The sequence below is a fragment of the Amia ocellicauda genome, chromosome 2, assembly GCF_036373705.1.
Source record: "Amia ocellicauda isolate fAmiCal2 chromosome 2, fAmiCal2.hap1, whole genome shotgun sequence".
NCBI classification, from domain to species: domain Eukaryota; kingdom Metazoa; phylum Chordata; class Actinopteri; order Amiiformes; family Amiidae; genus Amia; species Amia ocellicauda.
In genome coordinates, this window is record NC_089851.1 from 35189900 (window position 1) to 35206766 (window position 16867).

Consider the following 16867-nt stretch of genomic DNA (forward strand, 5'->3'; position numbering starts at 1 on the left):
CTCCCGGCCCGCACCGCCCGCACCGCCCGCACAGCCCGCCCTGCCCCTCGCCTGAGACGTGGGCTCTTCCGCGGACAAGCTGACGGTAGCGGCCGCAGGGGGACATGTCCGAGAGGTTTCTAGTTGTCCCTGTGGGGAAGGTGGCAGGTTGCCCGAGCGGGGTGCACACTGACTCTGCACCTGGCCGGAGAGGGGAGGGGAGCGGCAATGGCAGCTGCCCTGTGGCTGAGGAGCACGCTGTGCCCATCTTGGAGTATAGCAGAGAGCCCAACAAATATGGTAAGAAGTTGCATCATCATCATCATTATTATTATTATTAGTAGTAGTAGTAGTAGTAGTAGTAGTAGTAGTTGTTATGGTGATGATCATGTATTTCCGGGACAATGCATTAATTAAAGTTGTAATAAATCGTGTCTAACAGTCTTTGCATGTATTAAATGAAGTATGAAGCAGTATTGATTCATAATAAATCACGACCGGTCTATATAAATGCACATGCATGTACAATTGAAACTATCCAACAAACTCCTATTACATTTGAATTCTGAACCAAATTTGACTTTGTTACACACAGTGTTCCGTCATGATGCGTTTGTTCTTTGTGCCCTAAAAAACTTAATATCTAAGTTGTGTGTGCTAAGTTTTAAACCTAGGCATTGCTCATAACAGTATTTGATCGCATGTCGAGTCTTAAAGCTCGGTCTCAGTACCTGTGTGTGGTTCTTTTAAGTGTTCTGACGTCACACTTCAATTAAGCCTGTTGTCTTCATTTAGACTATGTGTTCAGGGACTGCGGGGGTGAAGGACACCTCTCACTCACAAGTGCATGGTCTTGTGGTTACATTAAACAGATTGCACTTGATTTGGCTGTATGTGCAGGAGGATGTTGAGGGATAAGGCATTGTGTTGTTGCTGTTGACAGTCACAGTCAGAACAAATTGTCCCTCGGGTGTCAGTAATTCGTAGAAGACAGTCAGGCTCCAGACATCGCTTGTGCAAGTATCTCTCGCCATTTTCCCATCCACACATCATACGGCTCAAATGCGCCTGATGGAAACACACAGCTGCCAGTTAACGAAAATGTCATCAGAGCACCTTGGGGTAAGATGACAACCGCATTTATGGTCTGCAGAATAATCCCCCAGAGCTTGGCTTTTTTAACAGTCCCTCAAATAAACAGCAGAGGTTTTATTTTGGGATGGCATGCAATTACACAGAGCCCACACACAGGCACATCATCCACAATGGAAAGTTGCTCTTCGCGTTTCTGAAATTAGACTCAGTGACGGGGCCATTTCAATTAGGATCCCTAGCTTTCACAGTCATTGTCCAGGAACAGAGAGCAGCAGACACGGACTCTGAAAGCATTGATGCATGTAATTTCATTCTCAGTTTTTTTTAGGTCCATTTATAAACTACAATGCCAATAAACTCTGCTCCACCACTTTGGTTTTTGCTATGGATTTTCATGCACAAGACCATACTTTGCTTTGTTGTGGTGGTTTCAGCTGTGTGTTGGTGTTGAGATATCTTGAATTGAGGCCAGTTTAATATTTTCTCTCAGCTGAAGTGATGGACTCATAGCTGTAAGTGACACTAGTCCTAAGAGATTAATCTACACTAGATGTGAGGTTCCTGAGGGTTCTTGTGTTGTTTAGCCAACAACATTTTTCTGTGTAATTTAGTTTTTGCCTCAGTACTTGAATACTAATGACATATGTGTCGAGTGCTACTCAGACTCCCCATTACCTGTAGGAAACATTAAGAATGAAATAACCCAGGTAATTGGTGAAATTCCTTCCTAATAAGATGGTAATATGGGAAAATACGAGGATCATTTACAAATGTTACATAAAACCCAAGACTGCAGTGTATATTAGCACTTGTTTTTCCAGGACCAGCTCCTTAGTTCTTAATGATGCTGAAACATTATTTAATTATGACACGTCTGACAAAACACCCTGGAAACCAGAACAGGCAGGGAAATCTAATTCACTTTCTTATATTTATTTTGTAACAGAGTTAATCATCAGTCATGTCTTACATATTTTAAATTCATGACTGGCTCTGTAGCTCCCAATGCTTGTAATGAGGGAGGTGGGTATTGTCAGCCAAGGGGCCGAATAATTATTACTAGATACATGCAGAAAATATTTGATATGTACCAGCATCTGTGTGTTGTACAAGGTTTTAATATGGAACTAGAATGTGAAACAAGATTGATTTTCTGTATTTAGACAGAACCACAAAGTGATACAGAGAGATGTTGGCTTATAAATTGACTGTTGTGGAGGGGCAATAAACAAACTCTTCTTTTATTGCCGTTTGTAATGTAGAAAACTGTCATAACATTCATGTTTTATATACAGAAAGATAGTGTGTGGGACTAAATCATAACATTAACCCACTTTGTAAGATGCTTCATTCTTCTAATGTGATATATTGTAACAATTGTAAGTTTCCCTGGATAAGAAATGTAATAATAATCATCATAATTCCCACCCACCTACTGCATTTTTGAGGAAACCGTTGTACTGTAGAAGATTGAATGTCTGGTACAATTTGTTATTTCCTGGAATTCTTGGAAAAATATGGATGATGCCAGGAGTTATTGTATTATTTCCCCCAGATCAGTAGTGTTCTTTCGTTTGTAAACGAGACTAATATAACTGTAATCTGAATATGTAGCAGTTGGTATGTTTTATTTTACTTGAACTACCCCCATTTTACTTGTCATTTAAGCATTACACATGCAGTGGTTACAAAAAATGATTATTTTATTTTTTTCAAACAAGAAATGTTGATAATTAGGAATTCAGGAATAACCTAGTTTATGTGGAATGTTTTTCAAGCGTACAATCCATAGTGCCTTGATATATAGCCTACATCCTCATCATCATCATCAGCCTGCCTATATCGATCCACTGCTAGATGAAGGTCTCCCCAAGATGTTTCCACTTCCGCCTCTGCAAGATGCTTCGATGTACAGCTTCTCTTTTCCATTTTTTTAAATCTCTTTGGATCCTTTCAGTAACTTCCCACTGTTCATCTCGCCATGTTTCTAGCCCATTGCCATTTTAACATTTTCACACTTTCAATTATGTCACATATTTTGGTTATTCAAATATATTAGTTACAACTTATTCATTAAGTTCAAGAATTGCGCACTTGCTTTTCAGTGATATTAAGAATATTTTAGACTTTAATTGAACCGTTGAAAATGTGGCTTGTCCGTTTCCCAATCAAACACTACCTGGGAAAGTTGAACTTGGGAAGGAGTTTCTATGAACATAGGAACTTGCGTGCCCCTCTTTGAAAATACTTGGGATTGCTATGCTTAAATCCTACCCAGACACAGCTTTTCTGCCTGGAGGGAGGAAACAAATCCTAAAAAAAAGACATATTTAATGATTGCTAAAGGAAAACTATCTTGAGTGATAAGAGTATATTGCCATTTCCATTGAAATTATAGTTGGAAAACATGAAAGAATCTGTTACAAAATGTAATTGTTATTTACATGTCACAGACACTGCAGCTGCACAAACAAATTTAATTATACCCAAACATATTTATTTTATTTTATGTAGTCAACACATGCAGTCCAGACGTTGCAGTTCTTTGTAGAATAATGGTTGATGTATGAAGGCAAGGTGGTCAAATAAAGTATAAGAGATGAACGTTGGATAAACTAGCAAATACAGACAGTTTGGTCTTTAAACTGAAAACCGCAGTACAAGACATTTAGTCACTCGCAAGTAAAAGGAAATACACGTGCAATTCAGTCTTATTTATTTAAAATGTAAAAACAGGAAAGTTTCTTGTTGTTCAGATGGAGTTTGTAGTGTGCTTTGCCCTAAGGCTTTTGTCCTTTCCTTCTGCCAAACAGATTGGGGTGGGTTGTTTTTTAAAATTAGTAATTTGTTTCTTTTTGAATTTCTTTAAACTAGTTTCCCTTTTCCACTTACCATTCTACACACATGGGCCATTTATTAGGGAAAACTGCTTTGCTAAATTATGAATAGACATTTGTTTAATAATAAAACATGTATGACTTAGTTCTACTTTATTTGTTTCCTTAGTGGAGTTATAACTGACGATAAAGAGCTGTCAGTTTTATAACATTGCCACATCACAGAAATTAGTGATTTGTATCTTCTGTTACTTGGTAATCACTGCCTGTTTTCATCATGCAAATGTTTCTAGGAATCCAGTGCTCTAGTGGTGTGAATTTTCAGAGATATATTCTTTCCCCCTTAAAAGATGTTTGGGCAATATTAATGCTGCCAAATAATGTGAAACGGCCCAGTCGTTGCATTCAATTCTTAATTGTCTACCATTTTCAATTGTGCACATCTATCGGTTTGATCTCGGCGGAGTGAGATAAGTACTTGCTTTTGAATTACTTTTTGATCAAACTTCTGCCATTGAAAAATGAGAAATGGCGGAAATTGCTGGAGAACAGGGAACAGTGATGCGTGCTTTGTTTGGTGAAGGTAGTTAGGAAGGGAGGGTCTATAGTCTACCACCCTATTAAACTGAGCCATTGAAAACCGAAATCCATGGCTATAATGCCCTCTATCTGTGTGGGACTTGGGCTGTGAATTACATTAACAAAAACATGCATTAGCACTTATGCTGTAGTCAGTATAAAAAAAGTCAGTAGTTCATGGACCGTAATTATCAGTCCATTAACAAAGCACTCTACAGCATGGGGTCTCAGTACCTCTGTGTTTTCCACTGGCTGGATACTGGACACAAGTTTTTTGACATTTTCTATAACTTTTTAGCTGATTCCATGTTGTGGAATTTGACTTTTGTCAATTCACTGCTGAAAGTTGACTTACTGTTTTTTAGTTGTTTCTTTAATTCAACAGCATGTGCTGATTTAATGTGTTGAAGCACTCTGGCAACTTTGCAAAGGACCCTTTACCAAATTAAATTGAACAGTTAACTTATTGATTAAGCAACGTGTGTTCTTTGTTTTGTTGTTTGTTTGGTTAGAATTAATAGCATGTGAGAGATGCGTTTGTTCTTTCTGGAAAAATAATTTAGGATACATTTTACTACAAACTTTCTTTGATTCTCCCAAAGTTACACAAGTAGTTTGGAATTTGAATTAGTTTCCATCCAAATTGAGTGACTGTTCATATCAATGCATTAGGCATTGGTTCTTAGACATTAATCAGATTAATCATAGTGACGCACAAACTAGCCTATCTTTGGGTTTGTGAGTTCGACATGTCTTTTGTAGTGAGCCAAGTTTATTTTGTGTGATAGCAATATACATTTTTCATAGAGAATTTTACATAAATTGAAGGTAAGACATGATTAAGTCTAGCAAATTTAGTTTCCAACAGTACATATTATTCCAGGGGGTTAACAGTGGAAGTGTTAACCAAAAATTTTTCATATTTACCATTCCATATTTATAAAACCTTTTTGAAAAATCAATAAAGCCCATATGTCTCCCTCATTGATCAGTCTTTTCTGAACAGTTGGCTGCTTGGTTAGATTGATAGACTGAGAGACAGATTACATACATGAATCAAGTCTGATTTATATGTAAACCGTTGTTGTGGTCTATGTTGCCACTTACAAAAGTACACTAACAGAAGGTTGAAAATGGTAAAGGAGAAATCGGAATAAAATTAAGATCAATTATACTAAAACTTTATAAAAAAAATTACATTTAAAAGTGAGGCTTTGTTTTCCTACCTTGTAAACACTTTTTCTGAATTGTAGCAAGTAATATGTTTTTGATGGAGTTGTATTTTTTTGTAGTGTTTGAAAATGTGTTTGTTTATTCTTGCAGTGCATTTGTGCTGCATTATATGATACACAAGTTTTGACTAAAGCCCTAGTTTTAATAAAAATAGAGAATAATCTGCTTGTCACTTGAGCTCCTTGAAAACAATATACATAATTATGAATTGCATAATAAGAGAAGAATTATGTTCTTCGGCTTTTGGACATCTTCTGCTGGTATTCCCTGCTCTCTGAAAGGTGTTCCTGTCTCCTAATAGTGAAATATTTAGCTTCAGTTTAGATTAAGTGGACCCACCAACTAGATTTAGAGACGCATTTCATCACCTGATGCATCACTGTATCTCCTCATACTCTAAATAGTGCAGTGTCTTAAGAAACAAGCACATTTCATTGAGCACCACCAACAGAAAACGCACAACACTGCTAATGGAAGAAGCGTCACATTTAAATGTTGTTCAGTCCATTTTGTTAGGATTGGTTGCTAATGGGCAATGCCAAAGGGTCAGGGTCATAAAGTCCTTTCATGTCTAGGTAATGAAAGTAATATCAACAACTCCAAAGGCAATACAATGTATGATTTTCCAAAACATGCCAGCCACTGTTAACCATGGAAACAGACTCTGTACTTGTGTGAGTCTTATTTGGGAAATACACAGCCCTGTAAAGTGCTCTCTTAAATCTTTTATTACCCAATTTAATTTCCCAATAGGACAGCATTATCAGACCCTTTGGACACGTCTTTTGGAGAGACCCATCAAATAAAAATAAAAAAAATGCTCAAACAAATGTGAACATAATGTTTGGGTGGACGTCAAAGAACTTAAACGGCATGGCTGCACTGCAAGGCAATTGGTGTTTTGTCTTAATTTCTGTCCCTTGCCCAGTGGTGTTTTTCTAAAGGCAGTGTCTGGTTTTGGAACGGTTAAGGTTTTTGTCTTTTGAAAAATATTATTGAAATAACATATTTTACTGAAGTGTCTCCAGCATTGGAAATATATTATAATTTCTTTGAAAATTGTCACCATAAAAATCTAAATAAATATTTATGCGATTTTAATATTTTTGCCCTTATGTTCTTAAAATAACAAAGATAAATGACTGTCCATAATGTCAAACACAATTTCACAGAAGCTTAAGAAATATATTATGTTTTGTCTTAGTCCCTTTCTTTTTTCTAAAATTATTTTATTGTCTTAAAAAGTTACTTATGCATACTGTCTTTATTATTATTTTTACTTCCTTTAGTTTAGTTTGTTTAGTTGTTTAAGTTTATTACTCTTACTTTGTTAGGGCTTTACCAGTACAGTTGGTACAGTAAATTAATCAAGTTTTGTTTTGTTCAGTCTCTTCTCAAACTTACCGCATTTAAGTAATTGTGTCTTTTACATCAACAAAACATTAGCTGAGTAAATGCGAATTACTGGTGTACAGTTTTATTTTCTATCTTTTTCTTCATGTTGATTTGTCTCTCTGGTCAGCAGGTGGCAGTAGTGCATAGACATTGGATAATAAAATGCTAAATATAGAGCAATATATGCAGTTAGCAGTAGTTTATGTATCAAAGTGGTGATGTGTATATTGATTCATCATAGTCCTCAACTAGACAGAGAGCGAAAGCTGTAGAAGTAAGGCTAGTTTAGTGAAGAAGAGCATCCATGGTAATGATTGCCCCCAAAGAGGTGTCACCGAGAGGTTAAAGGAACTGAACCTCTAGTCTTAAACCGATGGTGAGAGGATAGTATTCAAGTTCTTTAAATACTGAAAAGTTTTGAAACAGTCTTCCCAGGGGATTACTCCAGTTTAAACAAATAAACAAGTAACCAACGTTATAATTGGAAAGAAAGGAAAATGACCAAAATAGAGGCATTGAGTTTGTGGGTATCTAGCCAAGCACCCAGCCAGATAGTTGAAGGTGACTATGTGGGCTCCTCCAGGAAACATCTGGATGAATTTTCAGAGAAATCTAGGGGAACTACTAATTACTAGATGTGGGCAATATGCATTAAACATAATAACAAGGTACTTTAGACCTTACAGATGATAACCATATGTTTCACGGTATTTTAAGCATTTGTATCAAGGTTGGCTTTTAATTATGCTTTCATGTCCTGAATAGGACAGTGGGGCAGAAGATGTAAAAAAAAAAAAACATGATTTAATCCAATCCAACAATATTTGTATCCAGAATATATTGTTATATATATTACCCAACCCTACTAACATCTAGGCTAAAAAACAAATTAGTCAACATGATGTGAATGGCTTCCTGTCAACTATTATCTTATGTTCTGTAGAGGAATATCTTAATTTCTGTATGGAAACTGGAGTGAAGGGCATACTTAAATATATCTCAACATTTTTTTTTTTTTTTTTTTTTTTAATGATGTTCATGTCAAAATGGTTGTCAAGTTGTTAAATGCCTGTCTCTTGTGCTTGTATAGAATTTCAGTCATATATATATAGGCTATACGTGCTGCTCCCTGCCTGGAGCCATCCATTGAAAAATATGTATTTAAAGCCTGATAACTGCCTCACCTTTATTGATTGTGTTGCTCAGTGATGGTACTGATAATGAAGGAAAGCATTAGCAAAGCCCGAATTACAGATCAGGCAAAAGATCCTAAAGTGATTGCTCTTTATGGCAATCCGTTTAATTTACGGTTGAGCTCGCACTAACACAGATAGATGTGACAGATGTATTTGAATTGCAGCTAATTCTGAATGAGCACTCTCTGTCTCTGTCTCTGTGATACTTGCCATAATGTGTTGACAGCTAGTGACAATTTGTGTTTCCATAAAGCATTAACATTGCAGATGTGTTTTATTTTTGGTTTGTAGTTCTCTGGTAGGGACAATTCCACACAATTGACAGTGAATTTATGGGAAGTAAACTGCATAATTCACAGCCCTTGTACCTTTCTTTTCTTTCTTTTCCTGTGCTGTCTTGCATGTAGAGACTGGAAAAAACAAAACAATGTGATGTTCTGCCTGTCAAGATACCCCTTGGAATCTGCTAAACAAAAGCCTGCTTTATGATGTATTAATATTTGTATTTGTAATATTATTGTGTAATATTCTTTTCATACTGGAATTTTCTATACATTCTCGATTGCTCTTCTGAGGGGATAGGTAGTTACAGGGTTGGGTAGTAGTACATCTGAAGCTGCTTTACCTTTCAGTATATAAGAATTTATTGTGGGATCTTTGCAAATTGTTTAAAAACTATTATTCGTCCTTCATTTGCTCAAAATATTGATTTTATACCTTAAAAATGCTCTTCTCTTTAGAAGCAGGAGAGAAAGACATTAGCATTTGAAAGTGATTTTCTGTGGAATTTGATTCATTTCCATTTCAGTGGAGGGGTAACTGTTAGAACAACAAAAGCACTCTGATCGTTGGCTAATCAATGACAACAAGGCAGTGTGCATGAAGCTCCTGCATATATTTGTTTCACTGATCGTGTGGGTGCTTTTCACTGCAACCTAGGACATCAAAGCACTTCTGAGCTTCTGAGCACTGCATCCCATTAAATGCAAATATGCAAAAGTAGTGGAAGGAACTTTAGAGAAGCATTTAAGTTTGATGAGCGAAACTACAGCATGACCTGAAGATAACACGCGAGTAAATGCCACTTTAGGTTGTACACATTTATCCAAGGTACAAAATGTGTTAAAAATACATTGGCTTCAGTCATTTGTGCTCTTTTTTTTCTGTAATCCTGTGCATTGACATCAGGGCAAGCAGTCATGCTTTTTGTCTTGCGGTATACATTAAATCAAATATGACTGAAAATTCCTTTAGTCTTTAGGAGGAATATAACCAATGAAGTTCCTCATTCCCTGGGGCGACATAGCACGGGCAGCTCATAAAGTTTGAGGTCTGTGAATGTTAATTCTTACAGCTGTTGGACTGTGCCCTCTGTAGCACTAATAATACAACTGTGAACAATATGAGGCTGCCAACTCGTAGGAATATTTTCTTCAGCGGTGGCCCGGCCTCCAGGGTTCTTCTGGATTGTCTAGGGATAATTTTTTAAGGGAATCTAACCCTGGGAATGAATCGTCAAAACATTCGGGAATTGTTATCTTATGTTATATTGGAGCTATTTTTTTTAAAATCTTATTACTGTTCTCAATCCTTATAAAGACATGCTAGTTTAACTGGACAAGTTGACCTTTTGCCCTTAATGGTATTTAAAGGGCATTTTCTACCCAGTCAAATTCATGGTCCTGCCATATCCAATACCTACATATATATAAAAAAAAAACATAATAAACTGAGAATTTGTTAGGGTTTGGACTGTTTTCAAGACAATGGAGATGCTTTTTATAGTGTTTGAAGGTTTACTTTTTGTTTCAAGTGCCTCTCTATCTTTAGGGCTTGAGCTTTTGGCCATTTATTTTCCTTATCACTGCTTGCCTTTAAATTTTAATCAGTTATCGTTAGGACATGCATGCTGATTAGTTAAATGTGCAGTAGAGAATGATGCACAACGAGAAAACTAACACAAGAAGCTAAATCGGGGGTGAAAATGAAATGGCAGTTTAAATAGGATGGGCAGCGACGAAGGATTAATATCCTTGGTTAACTGTAGCGTTTCAATGTCAGAGAGAGCAGCAGAATCAGTGGCTCAATCACAACATGAGATCACATCCTCTCAGCCTGTCTCTGAGCATCGTTTTCTGAGATCTTTTTTCTGCCTCAGTAGCTGTGTAATATTCCCTGACATTAATAAGATCATTCACCGCACACTCAACTGGGCTATCCTCTGTGCTCCACAGAATAATGGTGCTCTTGTTGGGCTTTATTATTGTGGAATGTGCCTAATTTAGAATGCATTCTTTATTTTGGAGCCATGTTAAAATAAAAGCATGAGTTTCATTAAAGACCTTTACAGTTCCTTATCCATTCCACCTCTTATATAAGATGTTTCCCATGAACGTCGGATCGGTGTGTCAGTGCAGTTTCCTGGAAATAAATTCACTTTTTTTTGTCTTGGAGACATTCATTTGAAGAGTAAAGGAGGGCTGTTGTAGCAGGAAAAATCTGTGTTTTGTCAAGCGTCACGGAAAGACCTCGCTGCTTCCTGCTTGCTATGAAGCGGATTGTGACCAGACCCTACAGCAGCTTTACTGTTTGCAATATTGGTAAAGTCCCAGTATCAGAAAACACAAAGTATCCACTCTCTGGGACTATAGCGTATCATTATTTGTTTTGGTAATTCAAATACATTATTGATGCACAATGTGTGTGTAACTCATAATAAAGTTAGCATAATCATTATATATAAACCCACAAATGTAGGGGAAAGTTGTAATGGCTAACGTATTAAAAGATGTAATATTAACAGGTTTGGATATCGAACAAAGTCTCCAATGCAGTAGAACTCCTGTATTAGATTGGTAGAAATGATAGTCCAAACTTTTGACATTAAGCTACAATCGAAAACATTTCATATTGAAATCCAAATCCAAATTTTTTTTATTTGTAATTTAAGTTATCCGTGATAAACAACTCTACACGAGTTGCCTTTTGTTCAGATCCAGTTTTCATTCAGGTATATTAAAACAACTAAGAGTTCAATACCAGACTGAGATGATGTAATCATGGCCTCGATTACCTTGTGTTATAAAATCAGCCAGTTGAATTCTGGCCTCTGCGAATAAGCAGCAAAATTATACCCTAGATCAGTTTGCTTTGGATGTCCACTTTTATGATTCTCTAGCTACAAGACATTAATTGTATAGGCATCTAGATTAACAGCATGGAATTAATTTGTCTGCATCTTCTTTGCCCCCATTTATAAGGTTTTATAAGACATTGTGTTTATTTTAATCTAAGGGGGGTGGGGGGGAAGAGACCCCCCCTTCAGTGTCTTCAATGTCAGTTAAAACATTCTTTCCATTTTAGGAATAAATTGCTTCATTCAAGCATTAAAAGCATTAAAATCCAAGTCTGCACTGAAGAGGAAAAGCAAAACACTTCCAGTTTGCACCCTCCATTTGAGGATAGGGCTCAGTATGTATTCATGCCAGCGCTTCATTTGTACATCCCTTTACACATCTGTTGTTAGTAAATTCCTGGCAGGGCTGTGCCTATTGCAATCATATCACGGATAAAGAAATCCCTAATGATTTTAATAAAGTTGTCATACCCCTTGGAGTATACACTGATACACTGACATCCCACCACTCTGATTTAACCCTTAACTGGCTAACTGTGCGGTTGTAGTCTCAAAATGGACTTTAGAATAATAAATGTAGAATACAAACTGTTAGCCTAAACCATTTGCATTTGTGCAAGGCCATTAAGACATGTTAACCATGCATTGGGAACGGAAGAAGTAAAATCATGTTGAGAGTAAATGTGGCCTATAATGAAAATGATAAACAAGTATATTTAAGAACATAAGAGGTTACAAATGAGAGGAGGCCATTTGCCCCATCGTGCTCGTTTGGTGTACATTAATAACTAATCCAAAGACCCTAACCAGTCTATTTTTAAATGTTCCCAAATTTTCAGCTTCAACCACATCGCTGGGGAGTTTGTTCAGATTGTGACGCCTCTGTGTGAAGAAGTGTCTCCTGTTTTCCATCTTGAATGCCTTGAAGCCCAATTTCCATTTGTGTCCCCTGGTGCGTGTGTCCCTGCTGATCTGGAAAAGCTCCTCTGGTTTGATGTTGTCAATTCATGATTTTGAAGACTGTCTAGAGCAGCGATATCTTTCTTGAAGTCTGTAGCCCTGAACTGTACACAGTATTCCAGATGAGCTCTAACTAGTGCATTATACAGTCTTAACATTAAGCAGCGTAGCATCTTCTGGAAACTAAGTAACTCATCTTTATGTGCAAAATAGTCTACAGTAACTAAGAACTCGATGAATACTGGACCAGTTGCCGTATGTGTCTGCCTATATCTTTGTCACATGCCTGCTGAAATTTCACCACCAGCCTGGAAATGATGCTTCCTTCTGCAGTGATAAAACAACCATACACAAATAGCTGCCTGGTGTGGTCCTTCATGTGCTAGTCATATCATTGTAAACCTGACTCCTTTTTTCCAGCTTTTACAATCCTTCTGAGACATTGGATAAAAATCACTTTGGCGCACATCCTCACAGCAAGATGGATGACCTGGCACTTCAAATTGTAGCCCACTCTGTTTGTATTCCAGAAATCTCATATCAAACCTAATCATGGCTGTTGGGATTTTTTAAATTTAATTTTTGAATTGACTTTCTTATTATCACTGACCTAGGAACCAGTATAATGGTTTACAGTGGATTTACAATGTGCACCTGGAATATGTATGATAAAAAACACTTGCTCTTTTTTCCTTGGTATGTGCTTTCTGTTCCCACCATTATACTAAAAGTCTACGGAGATATTTATCATAAACATATAACAATACTGTCCACATTATTCTCTTATTAATGTGTTGTCTATTTGCTTTTAAAGACGATGATTGATGAAGTATCCGATGCCTTAAGCGGTCTCATTCCGTTGCTTCTAATAGTCTATTTAAGGAGTCTGTGTGATGTCACTATCAGGAAACGGCGAACTCCACTCGCCTTGAAACAACTCTCTCTGTCTATCTCTCTCACTGTACATCAAGGTAGTTATCAGTCTCTTTTGTAACTTCTTTATTTTTAATTCATCATTTGTTTGGGAGATTGCATGTTGTCCTCTTTTGGATCTTGTATTAACAAACAGTCTGTCTTTAGAGAGACAGCAGTGCATCTTTCTGAATCAAATTTGATTTTAATGTTTCAAGGCCTGGCAGTAGCAGTAGATTGATCAGGATTAATGGTGTTTATTCATATAAGCTTTACAAAGCCTTCAGCGGGAGACTGGCTTTTGTCTGCAGAATGTTTTTAGCTGGTTTTCAAGGTGGTCTTTAGATCTTTAGATTGAGGTCTTTGGATTTCCAGTAAAAAGGCTATGCACAATTTAATAGTTTGCATGTTTATATAATTTCTTAGTGTTTCTTTAATGTTGCAGAATATTTAGCACTGATGTCACTGATAATGTAATGCAATTGCAAACAATTTTCCTGCTGATAAATGTTTCTGTGGGAGTGAGGTGTGGTGGGAGGGGGCGGGAGCAGAGTTGAACTGCAGAGAAACTCGTAACAAGCTAAGATCTGATGACGGGAAATTGCTAAGCGACTCAAAACCTCCAGAGACCCTTCTTTATAAACCTCCAAGGGTTAAAAGTGTAAGACAAGAGGTAGAACAAAAGCCAAGCACTGTTATGGTGTCACGTTTTTAAACCGGTCCGACTTCATTTTAACTTGATCTGCAGAGTGGTGGGGGTGGGGGAGAAGGGCGGAAGTCAAACTGAAAGCTTTTCCTATTTGCACTATGTATCTTACGTCACTCGGACTGTTAGTTATTGGAAATGCATTCAGGAAGAGGGGCTAGTAGCAACTACCAGAGCTGCCCTTGATTTCTGAGGGAGCTTGATGATGTTATGTGCTGAGTGTATGTGTGTGTGTGTGTGTGAGTGTACAGAAGGTCTAGCCTAGAGGGAGGAGTTGTGCAACACTCCTTATTTGGAAATGTGATCACATGGGCCCAGTATCTAAGCAATAGAGGTGAAACTGAGAACTTCAAACTGTGGTAGAAAGAGTTAGAGGGAGGGAGGGAGAGAGAGAGACGGACAGAAAGCGCAAAGGAGACACATGGTTTGAAAATGCCTGTTAACTTCACAGTGGTCCCCGTTGAAGATGGGGCCAGATCAGGCCAGGACTATGACGATAATATTCTGAGGGAGGAAGACGAGGATGGGCTAACCCTCTCTTCCCGGACCTCAGGTGAGTCAAGTTTAAGAGCCCTGTGCCTTTGGCAAGCTGAAACAAGTGGGGAGGTCTGTGTTTAAATACCTTCACGGAGTGTGTTAGACCTGTAGATGGAAAAACTAGAATGTTGAAGGGAGGTGATTAGCTTTTTATCAATCACATGACACTGCAAAATCGACATGTAAAACATGTGCTGTCAAAGACCTGGTAGTTATGCCTTTCAAGTTCACTGTTCTTACATAATGCAGTTTATCTATGTAAACATGCATGAATATGTTAATGTTGTGTTTCTAGATGTTGGATTTGTTAAGTATGTGCTGTAGATATATATTGTGTGTGTGTTAGCCTATATTTTATACAAATAAGAGTCTCTGTTCTGGCTGGTATTTTTGCATTCCCAACTCTGTATTATTATTTAAGAGGTTAACATGACTTGTCTTCTAACTAATATTGCAAAGAAAATCGTATACCGTTTGTTGTCCTTCCCAATGCCTACAGTCACAATTCTTAACAAATGTAATTTTTTCAGATTGCCTATATATAAGTCCGATGTACCACCTTTACATTTGTTTTTGTTTTGCCTCTGTTTGTGATGAACCACAATCCATTCTCCGTCTTCATTTTGCCATAGTGTGCAATTACTGGTGATCTCACGGCGCAAGTTATGTTTAAAAAGTCTCCGGAAAGAGTCCCATTTATCCCGATTTGAGTTACATAAGCTGTGCCGACAGTGGGGTGCTTGTTCGGTTTGGTTTTTAAATGAAGTCAGATGCTAATTGTATTGACTGGCCTGATTGCCTGCTTTAGGCATGCTCGGGAGAGGAGCACTTTGCTTGTTGTGTGATGAGTTGCAGTTAATAATGCAGTATGCTGGGGCGTTCTGAAATGAAGTGCCTGCTCATGGAGTGTATAAAACTGGAGAGAAAAGCAGAAACTTTGCCATCTGTTTGAAATTAGCCTTTAAATGAAAGTTACTGAAGAACAGCGCAGGATTTTAGTGGTTTCAGATGTTGCATGTATCTACGGTGGTTTATCACTGGACCTCAGTATTGCTACATCATTGACATCATGGTAAAATGTATTTCAGGATGGTATTACCTTTTCTTTACCTTGTGATCATAAGATAACAGAATGGTAAAATCCAGAGCCTGAGATGAGTGTGTTTATTGTATATTATTTCATTATTTATTGAAAGTCTCTCAGCTGTAGAGACCTAATAACTTCCAAAAGCCTTTGATAGTTGCCTAGAGATGAGAGCCCATAGATGGATGCTCGTTCCTTTCCAAATCTGAACGTCCATATTTAAGCACATCAGCAAAGTGGACAGAATCTGGTTTCCAAGTGCATTTAATTTTCCTGCTCCTTTGTTAGGATGACAAAAACGGTTGACTCTGATTGTGTTCTCCCAAATCTTTCTGTGCTTCATCCTTATTTACAATGTGGAGTGATGTAAAAACGGGCTTTGGGCTTTAGCCTAACATGGCTGCAGTGTGGAGCGCTGTGCCAGATGCTGATCTCGTTGGGCGTTATGCATTTCAAATGCTGTAGATCATTGCAGAAATAAATAAGGTCACCTAACCCATCCGAGTTCATTACTGTAAGTTTATGTGAAGTTTGTCTCTGTCAAAACACTGAACTCTTGGTATCAATCTCTTTTGTGAATATTGTTTCTCCTTATGCTCTTTCCTTGCTGATATAGACACTGTTGGATATGTCTGGACTGCAACATGCTGTTGAGGAAAAAAATGCTTTTTGTTTGTTGGTTTTGGTTTAACCTGTAACATAAAAGAGTATTTAATAGATTGATTAATCTAGATAATCTAGATTAATCTTAATACATATATTGTTGTTATTTTTTTGTACTGGCTAGGCAGTTGACATGGTCAAATATCAGGTCTATATCTGACAGAAGCCAGTCTTGATGTTTATTATTTTGGTATTTTCCACATAGGCAAAGAACATCTTGTGATTGCATACACTGAGGCAAGCAAATAGTTCCTAACAGGCCACAGTAACTGGGGAGGGCGGGGGAGATAAGTGAAATTGAAAGCACACAGGGTAATGAAAGTAGGATGTATAAAATCAAGGCTTAGATTGTGTGCAGAATACTATTAAGTTCAGTGCTCAATACTAGCCAATGCATTGAAGTAGTTCAGTTTCCCCTCAATTTTACTCTTCAGTTTTCCTTGGGTTGAACAAAATATATGGATTCCTTAATTGCACTATATTTAATACTGAAGTAATTAAACACACAAATCTTGCCTTCTTTGTATGATACAGTAACAACTTTGGAGCTTTCAT

At 37.4% G+C, this 16867-nt stretch overlaps 1 protein-coding gene across 5 annotated transcripts in view; it reads left to right on the forward strand.

Moving 5' to 3' along the window:
• Positions 1 to 25: 25 nt before the first annotated feature.
• Positions 26 to 16867, forward strand: part of slc12a7b (solute carrier family 12 member 7b) — a 75659-nt gene continuing 58817 nt past the window's right edge. For 2 of the 5 annotated variants that reach the window (XM_066723344.1, XM_066723347.1), the window contains exons 1-2: positions 26 to 279; positions 14480 to 14581. In XM_066723344.1, the coding sequence (XP_066579441.1) occupies positions 105 to 279; positions 14480 to 14581 (277 nt within the window). In that variant the 5' untranslated portion in view covers positions 26 to 104. The remainder of the gene's footprint in view (positions 280 to 14479; positions 14582 to 16867) is intronic. The other 3 variants (XM_066723345.1, XM_066723348.1, XM_066723346.1) reach the window with 2 other exon arrangements.